The following is a 20,120-nucleotide window of genomic DNA, read 5'->3' on the forward strand; positions in this document are numbered from 1 at the left end:
AAGACTAGAGGTGCTGGCTTCGATAATGTCTTTTAAAGCTCTCCTCCAGCTTTAAAAGCTCTGTGATTCTATGAATTTCAATTTCCTAAGAGAAAGAGATCTAAGAGGTGACATGAAAGAGTTTCCACTTCAAAAAAATAAAAGTTAAACTTCTCAAATGTTTCAATAGGCATGTCAACTAATCACTCTGTGTGTGTGTGCGTGTGTGTGTGTGTGTGTGTGTGTGTGTGTGTGTGTGTTTGCCACCCAGAGCTAATGCTGAATTGACCTGTTTTCCTGGATAAATGGCTTTCATGGAGGACTATTCCAAGAGCGTCTTCTTATCAAAAGGAGAAAGTTCAAACTAATCTTAAATGAATAAGTAAAACATAGCTGTGCTACACCGTGATGTGGCATCTGTGGAAATACAGTCATAAAATATTTTTAAGAAGTCCATTTTTTGTACTGTATAATAATTGTTACAGGAGGTGAAACTGGCTCCAAATTTCAAAGGATCACTGATAGTGCAAAAAGCAGAGACTGCACGAAATGTGCCTTTGTGTGTACTTCAGAAATTATTTGAAAACAAGTATTTAGACTCTCAGTTGACTTTGATTTTCTGAGGTTCTCTCTGAAGAGAACAGAATTGTTATCATTGCTTCTCTTAGAAGGAGCAAGATTTGATCTGCTCTTTGATCCCCAGGTCTGTTTCACATTTGGAGGCCTGATCTGCCACACAGTTTTCACAGAAACCATCACACCTGCATACACCCCAGGATAAAAGAAAGACTGGGCTTAGTGTGTGCATCGTGGTATCTAGTTGTTTTAAGCTACCATCCTTTAAAGAAACGGTGCCAACATGACTCCACAGTCAACTACGCTTCAAGATTTCAAAGCCCAAATTCAGTGGAGCAGAAAATTCCTGCCAGCGTAAAAGGCCCATCAGTCAGGTTCTGAAAAACAAAGCAAGCCACTCTCCTAAGTGCCTCAAAGAATTGTTATAACATTTAAGAGGTGACACAGCCAGCCTGTCTCTCCCCTAACAGTGATTCTATCTCCTACAACTGCTTTTGAAATATAATGAGGTTTGCTTCAGCCAGACAGACAGAAGGAAGAGGACTAAAGAACAGAGCCCCAGCGAGAGGAGGAAGAAATTCAACCACAAATGTGCATCTGGGCAAAGACGGGAATGTGTGCCTCTTCCTTCTTTCCTTCTTAATCATGTTGTTCTTTAGCCTCTTGCATCTGATTAATCCAGCTTATTTCTCACATTGTATTTCATCCTTTTCAGCTCACTGGTGCTTTTCCGTGAGATGTCTAGACCCTTCAGTCCATCTGCAAAGTGTCAGCTCCCCCTCCTTGGTTCTCTGAATATATGACGCCTGCCTCACTCCTGTGCCTGTGAATGTGATCAGACTGGTCTCCTCTCTGCCTGGCCTCCTCTCACCATCCTCCTCCAGGGGGAACAAGAAAGCCTTCCCTCAGGTTGCCCCTCCTTTTCTTCAATTCCCATTAAATGCTCTTTTTTCCTAAAGAGATTATAAGAAGGTCCGCTCATCATGGCTTTTCCAGATCCTCCTTCATCTGAAGCTATTTTCAAGAACCCCAATTTCTGTCCATTACTAATCAGTGTGCGGTCCTGGCCCAGCAGCATAGGAATCACCAGGGAGTTTGTTAGAAATGCAGCATCCCAGGCCCCACCCCAGACCAGCCAAATCAGAATCTACACTTCAAAAAGACCAAGAGGTGATTCAGGTACATTTTGAAGTTTGAGAAGCATTGCTAGAAAACATAAGAATTTGGAGGAGGGCTAGTAGACTGTGGACCTGAGAGGTCAAAGACGGTTCTCCTGAAGAGGCGGTGACATTTGAAAGAGAGAAAGTGGGATGCTACTGATGGGTCAGAGGGAAATGGCTGATGTAACTGCACAAAGGAGGGCGAGAGACCTGGGGTGCTGAACAACCCTGCGCGCTGGCCAGAATCAGCCCAAGGAGGGTCTTCTCTTCAAGAGCCAGGGGCTGCCTGGAGCACTTCCTGCCTCCATCAATATGCAACTTAGGAAACTTGCTTCTGGAAAGCCCAGAACCAAAGATGTTGGTGATACTGAATCTTACACGACCAAAGAATGAACCACCATCTCTGGTCAAGACAGCGGCAGGCACCTCCCTCCTGCCTTTGCTCCTTGCTGATGGACGGGGGTGGAACTGGGAGAAACTAGGCAGACACTGTGGAGGTTATGAGTTGGGACTTCATGTAATCTCTGTGAAATCCTCACTTTCCTCATTTGAACTGGGCCAAGATCTGGACTCCCATGTTCTGTAGGATAATATAGAGCTAATAAAATCTTAAGCAACTTTAGGATCCCCCAAGGGCCCTAATTTATAGAAGGGACAAGACCTCATACAGTGTTGTTGCTTCACACTAATAGTAATCATATTGGAAATGAAAAAGAACACAGAAATGATTCTTTTTAAGGCCAATGAAGAAAAGCAAAGAAGTTAAGTAAGTTATCAGAAATTAAAATGTAAGATCGTACTTGAAACTACATTTTTATTTGCCATATGCTAACTTTAAGAATAAAGTTATTTAGGCTTTATAAAACAAAATATTATCACGTCTATACTTCTCAATTTCCAGTCTCTGGGGGTAAAATCCCTTAGAAGCAGGGGACCCTGAGCATTCCAGAAAAATGTCCTGGTTTTAATCAGCTGAATAAACAAGTATTTTACACATTAACAAATGCAGAATTCTTATCATCATGCCAGACTCTTGTTGGGGATGTGCAGGAATCTGCAGTCTCAATCCTGAGGGGAAGATGACATACCTCCACAAGTCATCACTCCAGGGCCTCGAAAGTATCTGGGGAGCTGAAGGAGGGTGCTCAGTGTTTTCAGGGGGCTTGGTGGTATCAAGACCCTTCCCCGAGTAGGGGTCTGACACTGCTGCCCCTCAGCTGGCAACTTCTCCACCCTAAGGTTCTGTGAACAGGAACCATCCCACCCCCACACCTCTGAGGCCAGCCTCCCTGGGAGTGAGAGATGGTGGAGAACAGGGGTTGGGATGGAGCAGCGTCAGCACCCACATACTGTCTGCTAAAGGGCCCGATGGACAGAGACTCCTAAGGTCAATGTAGGCTGGGCCCCCATCTGCTCCAACTTTGGGTTTTCAGAACTCTAAAGCACTCCCAACCACTAAGTAATTGAGAAAAGTGGATCACCAATCAGAGGGAGGCAGAAAACAACGTTCCCATGCTCTGCCTTGTCTGCGAGTGAGCTCTGCCCAGGGCTCCGGCACACCCCAGGGTGCGGAGCCCTCTGATTACTGAGCTACAGTAGAATGAGCATCCCCAGACCTCAGGGATTATCCCCACAGCCTCAGGGGCTTGGTTCTTCCTGCTAAAGGAAAGAATCTCCCTCAGATACAGGAATCACCAATGAACAAATAACCAAAATTTGAGACGATAGAGTTTTCCATAAAAAGGACTCCTTCCCAAATTGCTTTTACCAAAGAGCTAGGAGGTTGGTGTGGTGTCTATTATCCAAATACAACCCTGAAGAAAGACTACCTTAAGTATCAAAGTCCACACCAAGGCCAATGAAGATATTTTTAACCATTAGGGGATGGTATTCAGAGGCTTAGGATGCAGAGGACATGAATTTGGGGTGCATTTCATGTGAGTCTGCAGCCATATTATTGGATATGTATCATAATTCTCCAAAGTTTGAAAGGGGTTATTAACACAACGCACGATGATATGGATGGGAGACAGAAAATAAAGAGGGAAGGAATGACAGAAAAAGGACAGTGGACTAAAGGAGTAAAGCAACAATAGCACTGCTGAAATTCAAAATTAGATAGACACACATTTGTTCTGCAAAGTCATACTTTTAACTCCTCAGTTGTTCATTCAGTGCAGATTAAGTCATCCTTACACAGCAGGCACTTGGTACAGCTGCTTTGAATTAGCGCCATCACTAATTGTTGGCCTACGTTCTAAAACAAACCCCAGTCCAGCCTGGAATTGGGCAGAGTTGGTCTGGATGCTTTTTTTCCCCTACCTTGTCCCTTTTCCTACCCAACTGGCCCCATGAATCTGAAGAATCTGAGGCAAGAAAAGGTCTTTTGTAAAATTTAAAACAGAAGCACACTCACGTGGAGCACATCCACAGTCAGCTGCTGGAAGTTCCAAGATCTCAGTTCTTGCATTCGTTTGTTGTTTTCTTCATATTTTTCTTCCAAAAGCTTTCTGCATAAAGTGAACATTAAAAAAGAGCTGCAATTTGCTAAAACCACATCTACGTTACTCAAGTGTGATCCCTGTTTCAAAAGGCAGACTGGGGTGTAGGGCAGCCAGGCCCGCGGTCTCTCCCTCATCACGTGAGTGCGGTGCAGCCCCACTCGATTTCCTTTAAAGCACGCAGGATGTTCACCCTCAAGAACCCAGAACTCAGGGGAAGAGGGTGGTGTCATCCCTGTGTGCTCTCGGCCTGTGCTGACAAAGGACAGGAGTGTGTCTCTGATGCCTGGTAGAGAGCCCAACACATATGAATAACTGGGTAACAAACCCATAGATGCAGAAAACAGATCTGCGTTTCAAAGAATTTATGGGAAAGAATATGAGAGCCACTGTGAAGGGGAATTTTTCTCAGACAATTTCTATTTCCTCTACAATAGAAAAGTTGAATTTAATAGACCTGCTATTAAACTGGAGGAAAGATTTGAGTTCTTGTGATTAGTTGTATGCTAATTTATACTTAGATTTCTTGAAAAATCACTGAATACCCCTGTAGTCAAATTTTCTTGTCTAAAAAAAAAAAATTTTTTTTTCTTGTCTATAAAGTGGGTACATTATAACCCTCATAACAATGGAGTCATTTTCTACCTAAAACACATGACCCTTCTCAAATCCTAGAAACAATAATCAAAACCACTCCAATGCAATTCATTCATAAAGTCAAGAACAAACTTATTTAAAAATCATTGCCTCTAATAACAAAAATATTAAATGCCATGAGGAAGATCTATGACTTTTTTGCATATTAAAAAATAGTTTTAATTTGAAAAATAATTTGTAATGTGCAAGTTATTAAATTGCCTTTTTAATCTGTTCCTGTCAGAGATTTAATTTTCCTTTCACCCTCAACCAATGACATGAACCATGGTACCATGGAAATATTGCCATTCCTGAGGTGTTAGAAATAGATCTGGGACTGTGAGTTGATGCAACAGTCCAAACAACTTTCATGACTATATTTCTTCAGCAAAATCCACACTTAGTGGTGTACTGGTTTGCACATATCTTCCAACTGAACACTGAATGATATCACATTGGACAGATTTGAGTTTAAGGTCTTTTTTTGTCTCTCTAGTTCTTTGTTGGGGCTTCTAAGCCACCAAAAAATTGGCAGAGGAAGAAAGAAGAAAAATTAGGCAACTGGGTCACATACCAGCTGAAAAATCAGTCTTTGAGAAATTGGGAGTTTGGGGCTCTTTGGAACCCCCTTTTCATGTGTAAACTCTAAACACTTGTGATCTCTCACACCAGCAGCATGCCCAGAGCAGACTGTGAAGGGCTTTATCTGACAGAACAGAGTTGTTTCCAGGCTCCTTGCTAAAGCCAGCAATTTCCTGCAGGTACACAGCAGCCAGGGCTCTGGGCAGAGGGGTTTAGCAAACACGTGGGGAGTGTTCACAGAATAGTGAGGCCACCTTATCACCCCCTCACGGTGCTGTGTACAGAAGGTGTCAGCAACAAAGAGGCTTCGTCTGGAGGCTGACCTTATATTTTCATTCCTAATAACCTCCCTGATATTCAATCCTTCTTTTCACACAAGACTGAAAGCCTGCTATTAATAGTGCCTGGCATCCAATAACCATCTATGGTTCAATAACCATCTTTTGAGGGAATGAGTGAATGAATAAACTGATAAATATATAATGAGAATGTGCATTTTCTTGTTGTGGTTTTTGCTTTTCTTCAGCAAGTTCCTCTAGAGCCCTGGAAAGCAGCCCAGGGCCCAGGGCACTAAGGGAAGGTCACTTACCTTAGCTTCCTGGCCTCCTCATCAGCTGCCTGGACCTTCCACAGCTGCATCCTCTCTCTTGGTGTCATCTTCTGTACCTCAAACAGCGCCCACAGGGTCTGCAGGTGGATCTTTTTCTGCCTATAGATAATAAAGATTCCCATGTGCAACCCATCCCAAACATGCTCAGAAAAATTAAACAAGTATTTTACAGAAGTATCATTACACTACTGAGAAGGGAAAAGCATCTCAAGGCATGCCAAGTGAAAACAAACTCTGGGTAGATAATTAGCCAAGAAGGACTGTGGTTAATTGGCAATATTTTTTAAACTAGATTTTTGTTTAAAAGCAAATTATGTACTTTGCAAATTTCTTCTCATTTCATTGCCTATGACTGGTTTTCATAGTGCAAGACAAATTAGGATCTTAGTCATTAAGGAGTAAATAGACTGGCAGACTAATTCAACCATGTGGATAAGACACAGTTTTGGAATTAGGAAGGGTTTGAATCCCATCTCTACCACTCATTAGCTCTGTAGCCTTGGGCAAGTTACTGAATTCCTCTGAACTCCAGTTTTCTCATCTATAAAGAATGGGCTATCCTGAATATTATATGAGATAATGTATGTACAGTGCCTGACATATAAAAGTATCCCAAAATGGTAGTATTATAATAGCTAAAAGTTATTGAATATGCCTTATCTTCTAGGCTTCATACAGTAGGTATTTTTATGGCAGCATGGCATAGTGATTAATTGCACAGTTAAGAACATTCTCTAGGTTCAAATCCTAGCTCCCAGGCTACATGTTCTATGCCTCTGGGCAAGTTACTTGACCTCTCTATGGTCGTTTAAATAATAATAATAATAGTACCTAATTTGTAGGGTTGTTGTGAGTTTAAATGAGTTAATTCATGCAAAGAGCTTATAACAGAGCAAAGCATATGGTCAATACCCCTGAAAATGTTAGCCAATATTATTCGAGAACCTCTTTCTTCAGTTAAAGAAATGTGCTTACATTAACCATGTATTGAAAGGTCTGCAACCACATTCTCAATGGCATTTGCTTCTGTGCCTGTCTTGGTTAGGGCCCAATAGCGGAATGCCTTTTGCACTCAACTCCCTCCTTAAGAAACCCTATGAGGGCTTCCCTGGTGGCGCAGTAGTTGAGAGTCTGCCTGCCGATGCAGGGGACACGGGTTCATGCCCCGGTCTGGGAAGATCCCACTTGCCGCGGAGCGGCTGGGCCCGTGAGCCGTGGCCGCTGAGCCTGCGCGTCCGGAGCCTGTGCTCCACAACGGGAGAGGCCACAGCAGTGAGAGGCCCGCATACCACAAAACAAAAAAGAAAAAAAGAAACACTATGAGGAAACTGTAATGACGGTTGTAGGCAGTTCTCGTCCCTCTGGGATACAGTTCAGACCAGAGCCTCCAGGGACCATGCAGTTTTCAAGAATCCACATGCTTTGTTTTGTAAAACCAGATACAGCCTCTCAAAACAGTCATAGATCTTGAAAATAACAGTGACGATTTGAAATCAATATCTCATAATGTGAAAGATCACCCGAAGAACTGGATTCGAGCACACTATAATTGTAAGCACAGTCAGGCAAACTCTTTCAAAACTGCAGTGCAAAATGACAGCTAAAGTTAGTCCAGTATTTTAAAAATAAGATACCTACTACTCTCACATATCTTGTTAATAAAATAAAATGAGAAGTTCCAGGCATTGCTGAAAAAAATAGGTAGTAACACAAGAAAACTAGGTTATAGGGGCATGCCTAAAGATTTATCTCCTGAGTTGCAGGGTATTTTAACTGGAGATCATGCATTAAACAAAGACTGAATACCTTTGATGAACCAATTCCCTCAGTTTGAATGTGGAGATGGAAAACAAACATGGCACAGTTGAGAAACCACTGAATTGAGGGTTAGAGAAGCATATTTGTGTAATTTGGCCTTGAAGATCAAGCTGATGAGGGCTACCATTCTCACTTCACTGCCCTGCACAGCTCTGGGAGGGACTGTCATTCTCATTGGGACAAAATTAAATAGCGTTCCTTCAGCAAAATTATAGATTTGGTCTTATCAGTGGTGCCCCCTGGAGTTGTGCAGTACACAGCCTGCACAGCTGCACATGGCTGTTCTGACATAAACTAGTATTCTGGGCTCTTGTAAGTTATGGCACAGAAATTTCGAATGAGGTAGGAGAGACAAATGAGATCGGGAAAAAATTATGGCTCTTTGTGAAACACACATTCTCTAGTTCTTATGTATATCTCAAGAAAGTAAATTTTGGCTTATTTTCAATTGTCCCAGGACTCCACAGTGTCAGCTTTTCAATAGATACTCTGCCAGTTCCTGTTAAACAACCAACATGTGAAAGCCATTTATGCTTAATCTGAATGTTCATTAGCATAAATATCACTAAACGTTTGAGAGATGAATTTCTCTATATACTTACAATGCAACTGCAGAGCTACCCTGCAGATCTGTAAGCTGTGCAGAGGTTTAAACTTTTATGATTTCAATTTGCTACCACCTGGGGCGAAGGGCTTTGGCACATCAAGTTACTGAAGCTCCTTAATTTCTTGGCAAGACTTAAGTGAATTCTAGAATACTCCATGCTGTCAGCTTAGCACTAATAGATTTTTAAGACAAATGCATTTAACATTTACACTCAGTGGGCTTTTTAAAAACAAAGCAATTACTTACACAGCATTAATTATATAAGCTGCCTCCTTCTGACGATTCAAATTCTTGTCTTCCAGGGTCATTTCCAAATATCGGCACATCAGGTGCTGAAAAAAAGAACAGCCGTAACATACCTTAAAGTCTCTTCGGGGATGAAGAGGCATAAAATGACCAGTAGCCTTTTCTGATGTGTAGTACTACTGACCCGTGTCTGAGGCTTGAAATCAAACCCACTGGTAACTATTTTTCCTTCTGTAACAGGTTTAAAACATTACACAGCAGCTCCTGTGGGGTCAGGCTCCTGTCCATCTTTCCAACTTCATCTTGCTCTGACTGCTCTCTTGCTCCCGGTCACCCAGCCACAGTCAGGCCTTCCCTCAGCTCCAAGAACACACAGTTCTCTCCCACCTCAGGGCCTGTAGTGGACGATGTCTCCACTCCCAGTGAAACCGAACAGGACCCTGTGAGGCTCCTGGGCACAAAAGCCTTTCTGTGTCCCCTATTTGCAGGGAATAGGCTTCAGCCTCTATGACTTTCCCTGAGTTCCAAAGGGCAGGTTCAAACATTTGCTAATCAATGAATGGAGGGAATGCAGAGAGAAGGGAGGAGCAGTTAAGAAATGATAGTGCAGGGACTTCCCTGGTGGTGCAGTGGTTGGAAGTCCGCCTGCCAATGCAGGGGATGCGGGTTCGTGCCCCGGTCCAGGAAGATCCCACATGCCATGGAGCGGCTAGGCCTGTGAGCCATGGCTGCTGAGCCTGCACGTCCAGAGCCTGTGCTCCACAACGGGAGAGGCCAGTGTACCAGAAAAAAAAAAAAGAAAGAAAAAAAAGAAACAATAGTGCAGCCTTGGGACAGGGTCCTGGTTCCGCCTCAAGGGATACACATAACAATACCTTTGAGTTCTTCTGCAGAACTAAAACCCCCAACAAATGGAAGATGTTAATTACTTGATGAAGCATTCTTCATTCCAGAGAGAAGGTCAGAGTTTGATAACCTGGAGAACCACAGAAGATCATCAGAAGACCACCTGAGGCCAGATTAAAGGAGTGCAGGCCCTGCACACACCCTGATCCTTAACAGCAACTCTGCCCTTGAACCACTGCTATAAAACTCCTTACCAAATCCCCCTGAGTTGGAACACACAGTTTTGAGGGCATGGGTCTTCTGTGTCCCCCTTTGCCTGACAAAGCAATAAGCTATTCTTTTCTACTTCACCCAAAACTTTGTCTCCAAGATTTGATTCAGCACTGGTGCACAGAGGCTGAGTTTCGGCATCACCAGGGCCAGGACTAGGGTGAGACAAGCAAGGCACTCACCTCAGGTACAAATTTAAGGGGCACAAAAAACTCAGTAACCAAGATAAATAATATTTTAATGCAGTATTATAAAAAAAAAAAACTCACCATTAATGACAAAAAGCCTTAGAGAATACAATAGCAAAAGTTTAAAAAGTGACAAGACCCGGTCCTGAACTTGCACCATTCTACTTCAGTTTCTAACCGAGCTGAACTTCGGTCTGCTTGCCAGCAAAGCCAATTTAATGATACCAGGTCATGGTGAAGGAAAGTACAGCGTTTATTACAGGGCACCAAGCTAGGAGAAAGGGTAGCTAATGTTCAAAAGACCCGAACTCCCTGATAGCTTTCAGGGAAGGGTTTTTAAAAGCAACATTTGGGGTGAGGGTTGCAGCTCATGGACTTTCTTCAGATTGGTTGGTGCTGAGGTAACAGGGTGGTGTTTTAGGAATCTTAATCATCAATCTCTGGTTCCAACCAGTCTGGGGTCTACATGCTGGTTGTCATCATATAGTCATCACCTGGGTAGGGGTCCTAGTTTCTGCAGAACAACTCAAACATATGCATTGCATTAGATTATTATGTCTATCCCTTGGGGAGGAACTAGCATTCTGTTTTATCACTGAACTGTTGTTTAGGCTATCATTACTCTTCTTGCTTAACTGCTTTTCTTTTGTTTCTGCATTCCATCAATTCTCTAATTAGTAGCTACCTGAGTCTGTTTCTTGGAACTCAGGAAAGGCTTAGAAGACTAAAGCCTTTTTCTACAAACAGTGGACACTGTTTCAAGAAACAGTGGACCTGGAGGGACTTTTATACCTGAGTTGGCCCTGCAGGGTCCTGCTTGGTTTTAGCCCCACTTTCATCCTAGCCCCATTGGATCCTGTCCTTGAACGTTTGATATTTTGTTACTATGGAATTTTTTTTAGCATTACTTTGGATTTTTAAAAAAAAAAAAACACTGCATTACAATATTATTTATCTGGATTACTGAGTTTTTGGTGTCCTCTTTAATTTTGCACCAGGGCAAATGCCTCATTTGTCTCACCTTAGTCCCAGGGGATCTATTGGATGCCTTTTGACTTTTTTGTTTGTTTGTTTGCTCACACACCCTTCATTGTGGTTTTGATCCCAACAACCAGCCTCTTTTCAGAAGTCTGCCCTCAGGCTAGGGGAGAGCTATACTCAGGGAGAGCTGAAAGCACCATGGAGCTCCCACCACTTCCTCCTCTTGTCCTGCTCATCTCAAATCTTTAGTGCTTCCCCCTCCAGGGGACATCACCTAAGTCAGAGTTTTGTACCAGCCACTCCCCGTGGTCACAACACTCTCCCTCAGGCTCTTTGTAGGGCGAGCTGCTTCTCACCATCTCACTGATGTCACAATGTCACCTGATCCTTCTCTGACCACCAAAGCCCTTCCCTTCCCTTATTTCACAGCATGCTATTTTCTTTCTTCCCAGTTCTTCTGATAGTTTACAATTATTTTATTTACTTGCTTACATTTTCTTGGTTACTGGGTCCTCTTACTAACAGTCAAGCTTCAAAAAGACAGGAGTCGTGTCTGTTCCTGTCATTTTGGCACCCCCCCAGTGTCAGTACAGTGCCAGAGCTCAACTAATGACTGCACATCAAGTCAGCATCCCTGTTTCCTGTGCCTGAGAACTGGACACTGATGAAAAGGTGTGCCCATTTGTGAAGGTGCATGACTGCTCTGTGGGTCCACTTAAAACTATTCATAAAAATTAAAGGAAGTCTGCCCAAGGGATTTGTATTGTAAAAGCCTACGAAGTCTAAAAACAAGGAAACAAACAAACAAAAAAAATCCTGAGAGGACACCATTTGCTTTTTGCTTACCATTGAAGGCAGATTCTCTGCATCAAATTTTTTAATCTACAGGAAAACAAAATAAACTCAGCTAATTGATAAAAAGTATTAGTAGGATACAAAATAAGGAATGGAATAATAAAGGCCCAACGAAACCCCCAGATTTTGTATCATTAGTAGTACATTCTTGCACTAGCAGGGATACACTTACAAAGTGTAGAGGTAAGATTTGTAAGCCAAGAGCTCTAAGAGTGGATGCTGCAGTTAGGCAAAAAATCACAATCCAAACTTCTCACATCTGGGGCACCAGGGAACTGGAGTTCACACACCTTTCTTGGCAAAGAGATTGCCTACTAATAATTTCCCCCAGCTTTTAAAAAAAAAAACTCGTTTCTCCTTTCTGACTGATTCTTACTGCATCTTATTTCCACAGCACATCTACAAGTCCTAGAAGGTTTATAAATGCTAATATGTGCTTCCAGGTATCCCTTTCATTTTAAATACCTGTAGTTGTTCAGCAATGTAAGGAATTTTAAAAATTTCTATAGCAGATGGTCTCAATGAAGGACTCTTGTTCAACATGCTGTAATGTTTAAAAAGAAAATTATTGTTCAAATGAACTAAAATATAAGTACAATTTAAAATTGCTTCTGCAGCAATACATTTCTTTCCGTACCTTTCCATGATGGCATTCAGCTGTCTTGGGTAACTCTCAGGGAGAGAAAGAGTGTCACCTTCAACAATTTTTAAAACGATGGATAAGAAATTGGAGCCAGTGAATGTATGAATCATGCAGCACATCTCATACAAAATGCAAGCCAGAGACCTGAAAACACAAAGAATTTGAATGAGGAATAAATATCCTCTTTTAAATTTGATCATCATACAAAACCTCATATGTATTAGGGCATTGGTTGTGAGGCATTAACATACACTTCGTTTTCTATTTAAATACATGTTTACTGAAAAAAAAAGGAAAAAGTGAAAAAAGAAAGCACAAAATGTAAGTCTGAATGAACACTTTTTGTCAGAGGAGAGCAAACAATCCAACAGGAATATGCCTACACATAGTAGGGACTCAATAAATATTTGATCAAGGTAGTAAGAAATTTTTAAATCCACCTCTTTGAAGGAAAAGTAAAATGCAGGTAAATATTGTCTTCCTCAGGCAGTTCAATTAATGTTATATATGCAAAATTTACATAGTAGGGACTCAATAAATATTTGATCAAGGTAGTAAGAAATTTTTAAATCCACCTCTTTGAAGGAAAAGTAAAATGCAGGTAAATATTGTCTTCCTCAGGCAGTTCAATTAATGTTATATATGCAAAATAAAATTTAAATTTATTAGCCTAGCCTTCCCTCTAATATGTATCCAAGCATTCTGAAAAGAAAGCTGGCATCTTTATTAGTTTTCTAAATAGAATCCATTTGCAAGTAGGGTGGGAGAGTGGTTGCCTGCAGCACACATTAACTGTATAATTCTCCCTTCAGGAGTATGAAACAGAATATTAAAGTTCTAGATCAGTCCAACACTAATTTGTGTTAACTATGCAAATCAGTCATCTCTAAACTAGCAGAAAAATCTTTTAAATAATCTACATCATTAAGAAAACCAAGGAGAAATTTCTGCCTGAACTTAGTGTTAAGAAAGAACTTTTCTCCTGAATAATGGGTTATTTTTATCTTCTAGCTATTCTGAATTATGTAACTAGCCAGGTCTCTCTTTTCTTATTATTTGCTTGAAAGATCAGAAATAAATTTGCCATTGACCTTGTGTAAGCTGTGTTTTATGTAACTTCAAACACTGTCCTGCTTTCTCATGAAAGGCAAGGTATATATCCATACATACATACATGAATACCATCATTTTAACCATTTTGTGGGTGTTCAAGAAAATTCTGGATATATACACTGAAAACGTTTCTGTTCCAGTAAATAATAATAACACTAAAAATTTCAAACGGATTGGTACTTTACATATTACAAAGCACTTTGATATTTATCTCAACAGAGCATCATAACTTCCCAGTGTAATGGAGCCAATATTATATTTTTCCCATTTTATACATGACGAAACTGGCTCAGAGCAGTTAAGTGACTTGGCCAAGGTCACACAAGTGACCCTGACTGACTCTTGAGTTATGTATTTTTCTTTCCAAATCTGAGGCTATTTCTATTATAGAATGCTAGAAAGAGGCGGACATTAGGAGAAATCTCACGATATTGACTAGAACATCAAGATCAATGTCAACCTTATAAATTATGAAAATTATTTGAAGCTCAATAAATTTTCATCCATCTGTAAGACTATTAAATGGTATTTGGTATAGTAGCACATATTTAGATTTATATACCCAGAAAAACAATTTCCTTCAAATAAAGGTGAAATGAAGACATTTTTAGACCAAGAAAAACTGAGAGAATTCATGTCAGCAGGAAAGCACTAAAATCCTAGAAGGGAATTCTTCCAAAAGAAGAAAGATGATCCCAGACAGAAACAAGGAATGAAAGAAGGAATGAAGAGCACTGGAAAAAGTAATTTTCTGAATATATTTAAATCAACATTAACTCTATAAAATTTAACTATCTTATGGGATTTTAAATTATGTGGAATAACCTTTCATGACAAAAATAATGCAAAAGACAGAAGAGGGTAAATGGAGTTAAAGTATCATAAGGTCCTAATATTACTGGGAAAGTGGTAAAAGCAATAATTTTTACTAGACTGTAATAAGTCAAGAATGCATGTTATAACTGCTAGGATTACCACCAAAAGAATAGTAAAATAACATATAACTGAAAAGCATAAAACTAACAAGTTACTAGAGGGAAAAAATATCAAACAACAAAATTCAAATTAAAAAAAAAGCAAGAGGGACTTCCCTAGGGGTGTGTGGTTAAGAATCCACCTGCCAATGCAGGGGACATGGATTCAAGCCCTGGTCCAGGAAGATCCCACATGTCGCAGAGCAACTAATGCCTGTGCACCACAACTACTGAGCCTGTGCCCTAGAGCCTGCGAGCCACAACTACTGAGCCTGTGTGCCACAGCTACTGAAGTCCATGTGCCTAGAGCCCATGCTCCACAACAAGTGAAGCCACCGTAATGAGAAGCCTGCGCACCAAAGAGTAGCCCCCGCTCGCCACAACTAGAGAAGGCCTGTGAACAACAATGAAGACCCAACACAGCCAAAAATAAATAAATAAATTTATTTTAAAAATTAAAAAATAATAATTTTAAAAAGCAAGAAAGGACAGAAAAGGGAACATAAAAAAGTGGTATGTGAAGATTAAAAAAGAAGAAAAACTGTCATTAAGCATTTCAACATGATTGTATACATTAAAAAGGTCAAAAGACACTACAAACTATTAGAATTAACAATTGAATTTAGCAATTGTTAGATACAAAGGTCATTTCTATAAGCCTGCAGTAAACACATTTTAAAAACAAAATTTAAAATGTCATTTACATTAACATCACAAAATGTCAAATACGTAAGAATAAATCACACATAAGATGTGCAAGACCCTACACTGTAACCTCAGTACACTGCCAAGAGAAATTAAAGAAGATCTAAAAAAAAAAAAAAAAAAAAATTAGGGAGGGATAGATCCACACTCTTGGATTGGAAGATTCAATTTATGAAGATGTCCATTTTTCCAAGAATGACCTAGTGCAATATCGATTCAAATCCTAGCACATTTTTTTGTGGGAGTTGACAAGCTGATTCCAAAATTTACATGGAAATGCAAAGGGACAAGTGTAGCCAAGGCAACTGAAGAAGAACAAATTTGGAGGTCTTGTATTACCAAACAGCAAGATTTATTATGAAGTTTCATTTCTTATGAAAGTATGATATTGGCGAGGAAGAAAAAATAGACCAGTGGAAAAAAATAAAGGGCTCAAAAACAGATCTGCATATATTCAATCACTTGACTAATGCAAAGATGACTGCACTGTGGTAGAGGAAAAGATGATCTTTTTAATAAATTATGCTAAGCCAATTGAATATCCATATGGAAAATATTGTATATTGACTCATGTCTCACATCATACACAGGCACAAAAACCAATTATAGGTGGATCTAACTGAAAGATAAAATCATAAAATTTTTAAGAGAAAACAGGTAAATGTCTTCCTGATCTTGGCATAAGCAAAGATTTTTTAAATAAAATGCAAAAAGCACTAACAATAAAGTTAGGGACTGATAAGATGGACTTCATTAAAATTATAAACTTCTGTTCACATAAAAACACCATTTGGAAAGTAAAAATGAAGATACAGAGTGGGAAAAGATATTTGCAATTCAAATATCCATCCAAGACTGGTATCCAAAAAATTCCATAAATCAAACAATCAATCTTCTACAAATCAATAAGAAAAAGGAGAGAATCCAAGAGAAAAATAGCCAAAAGATTTGAAGAGACACTAAATGGCCCCAAATCATGAGATGTTTAACATTATTAGTCATTAGAGAAATGAAAACTAAAACCACAGTGCACAGTCATCAGAATGGCTAAAATGAAAAAGGCAATTATCAAGTCAGTACCTGTTAGGCTATTGAAAAAGTTTTCTTGAAAAGAAGAAAGGGTAGGGCTATACACTAATATAATCATCAGATTGAACCAAATACTTTTACCTGTGTGGGTATGTGTAAAATATTGGCGTGCTGTGAACTGCCCCAATATACTTCTTATTTCCCCAGAGAAGAGTCTAATTCTAACTTCAAGAAGTTTTCTTATACTGACACAATATAGAGCTACAAGGGACTATCAAGATTTGCTAATTCCGAACTCTCAATGTATTGATGAGAAACCAAAGCTCAGAGAGAGGGAAGGACTTTGCCTGGAAAGGTGCCATGTTAGATCAGCTTGTTTGATACTGGTACTAGTTCTCATTCAATATTTCTTAAAAATGTTTTCTAAAAAATTTATATTGACTACCCCCTGCTATATAATCTATTGTATAGGTAATAATTTGAACACTCAAAAAAAATAAATTAAATTCTTAGGTCCAAGAGGTAGAGGCTATCCAGGCACCCACATATACTCTTCTGAGGATGCCACTCAGCCTTGTGGGCTCTGAGTCTTCTTCAGGACTTGGGTTGAAGCAGAACAAAGCCAGACAATCTCTCCTGGCTCTGACAGGTCTGAACGGTTAGATGGGAGCAATGATCCCTGACCCAGGACACTTTGAGCTGTCTTGGGAGCAGACTTTTATATTGTTTCCACCCATAATACAAATGGCAACAATAACAAGGATGATAATAATGAAAATGATAGCTGAAATTTTAATGAAATTTTAATGATGGTATTTACTATAAGCCAGGCACCCTGTTCTATGTTCCTTACATACTCAAACTTATTTAATCATCCTCACAACAGTCCTAATGAAGTAGGAACTATTATTATCATTCCCATTTTCCAGATGAGGAAACCCTAAAACTGGGTAAATTGTTCGAGGTTCCATACTGAGTGGGTTGTAGGGCTAGTACAGCAACACAGGCTGTCTGGCTCTAGAGACAGAAACTCTATGCTATCCTGACTTTCAGTGCTATACCAATCAGAGCATTTCAGGTCCTTAAGGATGTCCTTCAGTAGGAAATCTTGACTAGCCCTGAGAGAAGCCTTTCAGGCAGGGGCTGACTTCCCTGATTTCAGGTCCCATATGGAACCATAATCCACCATCAAAGATCCCTGGGGCTTTAGACAAGCCATGCAGGGTATCAGACCCTGGCAAACATAGAAAACACAGACAACTAGATGTTCTGGGGCAGAAGGAAAGGAAGGCAGGCAAGTTTGGCCTTTGCTTTTCTGTTGCTTGGCAGGGAAAGAGGGTTAGTTGTCTATTAAGCACAGTGAGTTGATCAGAAAGTCAAACCCTGGTTTTATGGAGACATAACTCTACCTGAGTCATACTTGATGAATGTATTGAGGATTATAAAAGATGTGGAATTATCTGGCTAGACAGACTATAGAACAATTAGATCTAGAGGACGACTTAGTAATCAATTTTGATGCAAAACTATTCTTTTTTGGAAATCCTCTCAGCTACACTGAAGGCATGCTGCTTTCCATTTACCTATTTTATTTTGATCTACTGATATTTGCTGGGCTGGAGCACATGGAGAAGACTTCATTTATTACCCAGTAACTTGTGGAAAGGGACCTGCTATGGTCCCAGTGCACATGCCTGGCATGGGAGCCAGTAACTGAAATATGAGACAATCTGATTGTAGAAACTACCATGACACTTGGGGCAAAAGATTTTTTGATTATCCTGTACCAGTTTTACAATCTATTTTCTATGTATACTTTTTATTCTAATAACTATATATCTGTGTATCTGTATCTCTATGTTTTTATTTTCTCCAGTTTCCAACCAGGCATTTCTACATGGGAATAATTACATTATCTCAAGCTCATCAGTTCTATTCTTTTTGAAGACTTTTCTCTTGTTTGACTCCCAGGTCTTAAATATGGCAATGCAAGAGCAGGGAAGGGTGGGGGGCCGGGAGACGAATTGAAAAAAACAAGAGGTATATTTAACTTAGAAGTCTGTAATTTGCATTCCTTTCTTTTTCCAAAATAGAGCCAACTGTGAAGAAGTAAGCAAATAAATCCCTGAGGGGGTGAATGTGGCAGTGAAAGGGAAAGCTGGGATCAGGTGTGGACGAAGCAAATTATACCTGAATTCCATAAACTTGCCATCTGTCAAAGTCCACCAGAGCTGCCCAGCGGATTTCTGAAGCACAGATTGGTAATGAATTGCAAATTTAACTCCGATTTTGTCTTGTCTCAAGGTAACTAAATTTACCCTTTGAAATCTGCCCTGACTCTGCAAAGAGAAACCTACCACACAGTGGTGCATGACTCTGGTTAGGGAAATTTTATTGAGCTTCTAGATAATATTTTTACTTGATGTAATCCTAACATATCCATCTAGAAAAGAGTATACATAATTCATGCAGGCGAATAAATAGAGTAATAGAAATTTAATACAAAGACTAGCAGGTTTTGCTTTAGTGTGTGTTACCCTAAATAAAAGTCTTTACCGTGGTAATGTTGAATATCAACATAAACTCAGTCTAGATATGATAAACAACACTGAGCTGCTTGAACAAATTTTAAGAAGCATATTATGTTAATGACTAATGTTTATTAAGGGCCCATCACATCCCAGAACCTCTATCAGTTCTTCCCAAGCTTTAATATGCATACAACAAATCTCCCAAGGAATTTGTTAGAATGCTGATTTTGAGTATTTGGGGGGAAATGGTGGTTACAATGGATCATAGTTTCTGTATCTTCCTTGAATCCCCATGTAAAACAGAACAGCTAGATAGAAAAACTATAAACCAGGGCCAACATTTTCAACAAAGTTAGGTGACAATGTGTCTCCTTGAATCTCAAGGTACAAGTACATGGAGACAAACCACAATTGCCACGTGACCTGCACAATATCAGCAACTGTGTGAGAAGAAGCAGAGAGAGTCAGTGGAGTGACTGGAAGACCCAACAGTAGAAGACCCTCAAAAGAGTCAACAGGTACTCACTGAAAAGCACAGGGGGCCAATCTAAGAACAGCAGCCAAAACTCATAGGAGTTCTGCCCAATCCAAAAGCAGGGTGAATGCAAGAAAACCTTAGGGTAAGGCCTGAAGGGGCTGGAGCAGAATAGCTCAGGACTATCCAGTAGAACTTTCTGCAATGATGGAAATGTTCTGAATTTCTGACTACAATAACCACTAGCCACATGTGCCTATTGACCACTTAAAACATGGCTAATGTGTCTGAGGAACTGAATTTTTTAAAAAGCATTTAAAAGGAAAAGTGAATGCATGTGTGCTCACCCCTTCTTACAAGAACACTGGAATCACAACTAACTGCTGAACAACCATTGATTAAAAAAACGCTGGAACCTACCATAAAAGACATCCAAAGACAAAGAAGCAGCCACAACAAGATGGTAGGAGGGGCACAATCGCAATAAAATCAAATCCCATACCTGCTGGGTGGGTTACCCACAAACTGGAAAACAAATATACCCTAGTTCTCCCACTGGCATGAAAGTTCTGAGCCCTATGTCAGGCTTCCCAGCCTGTGGGCCCGGCAATAGGAGGAGGAGTCCCCAGAGAATCTGGTTTTGAAGGCCAGTGGGATTTGACTTCAGGACTTCCACAGGACTGGGGGAAACAGAAACTCCACTCTTGGAGAGCACACACAAAGTCTTGTACACACCAGAACCAAGGGGAAAAAAACAGTGACCCCATAAGAAACTGGGCCTACCTGCTCAGCAAA

General features: G+C 40.2%; 1 protein-coding gene across 1 annotated transcript in view; it reads right to left on the reverse strand.

Annotated features, from left to right (window-relative positions):
• Positions 1-20,120, reverse strand: part of NEK11 (NIMA related kinase 11) — a gene marked incomplete at its 3' end in the record, with an annotated part of 277,346 nt that overhangs the window by 170,374 nt on the left and 86,852 nt on the right. The window contains 5 exon segments of the mRNA XM_079705252.1: positions 4,132-4,225; positions 6,024-6,143; positions 8,716-8,801; positions 12,321-12,399; positions 12,493-12,642. Coding sequence (XP_079561378.1) covers positions 4,132-4,225; positions 6,024-6,143; positions 8,716-8,801; positions 12,321-12,399; positions 12,493-12,642 — 529 coding nt within the window.

This window comes from Hyperoodon ampullatus (assembly GCF_949752795.1).
Source record: "Hyperoodon ampullatus genome assembly, chromosome: 5".
Classification (NCBI taxonomy): domain Eukaryota; kingdom Metazoa; phylum Chordata; class Mammalia; order Artiodactyla; family Ziphiidae; genus Hyperoodon; species Hyperoodon ampullatus.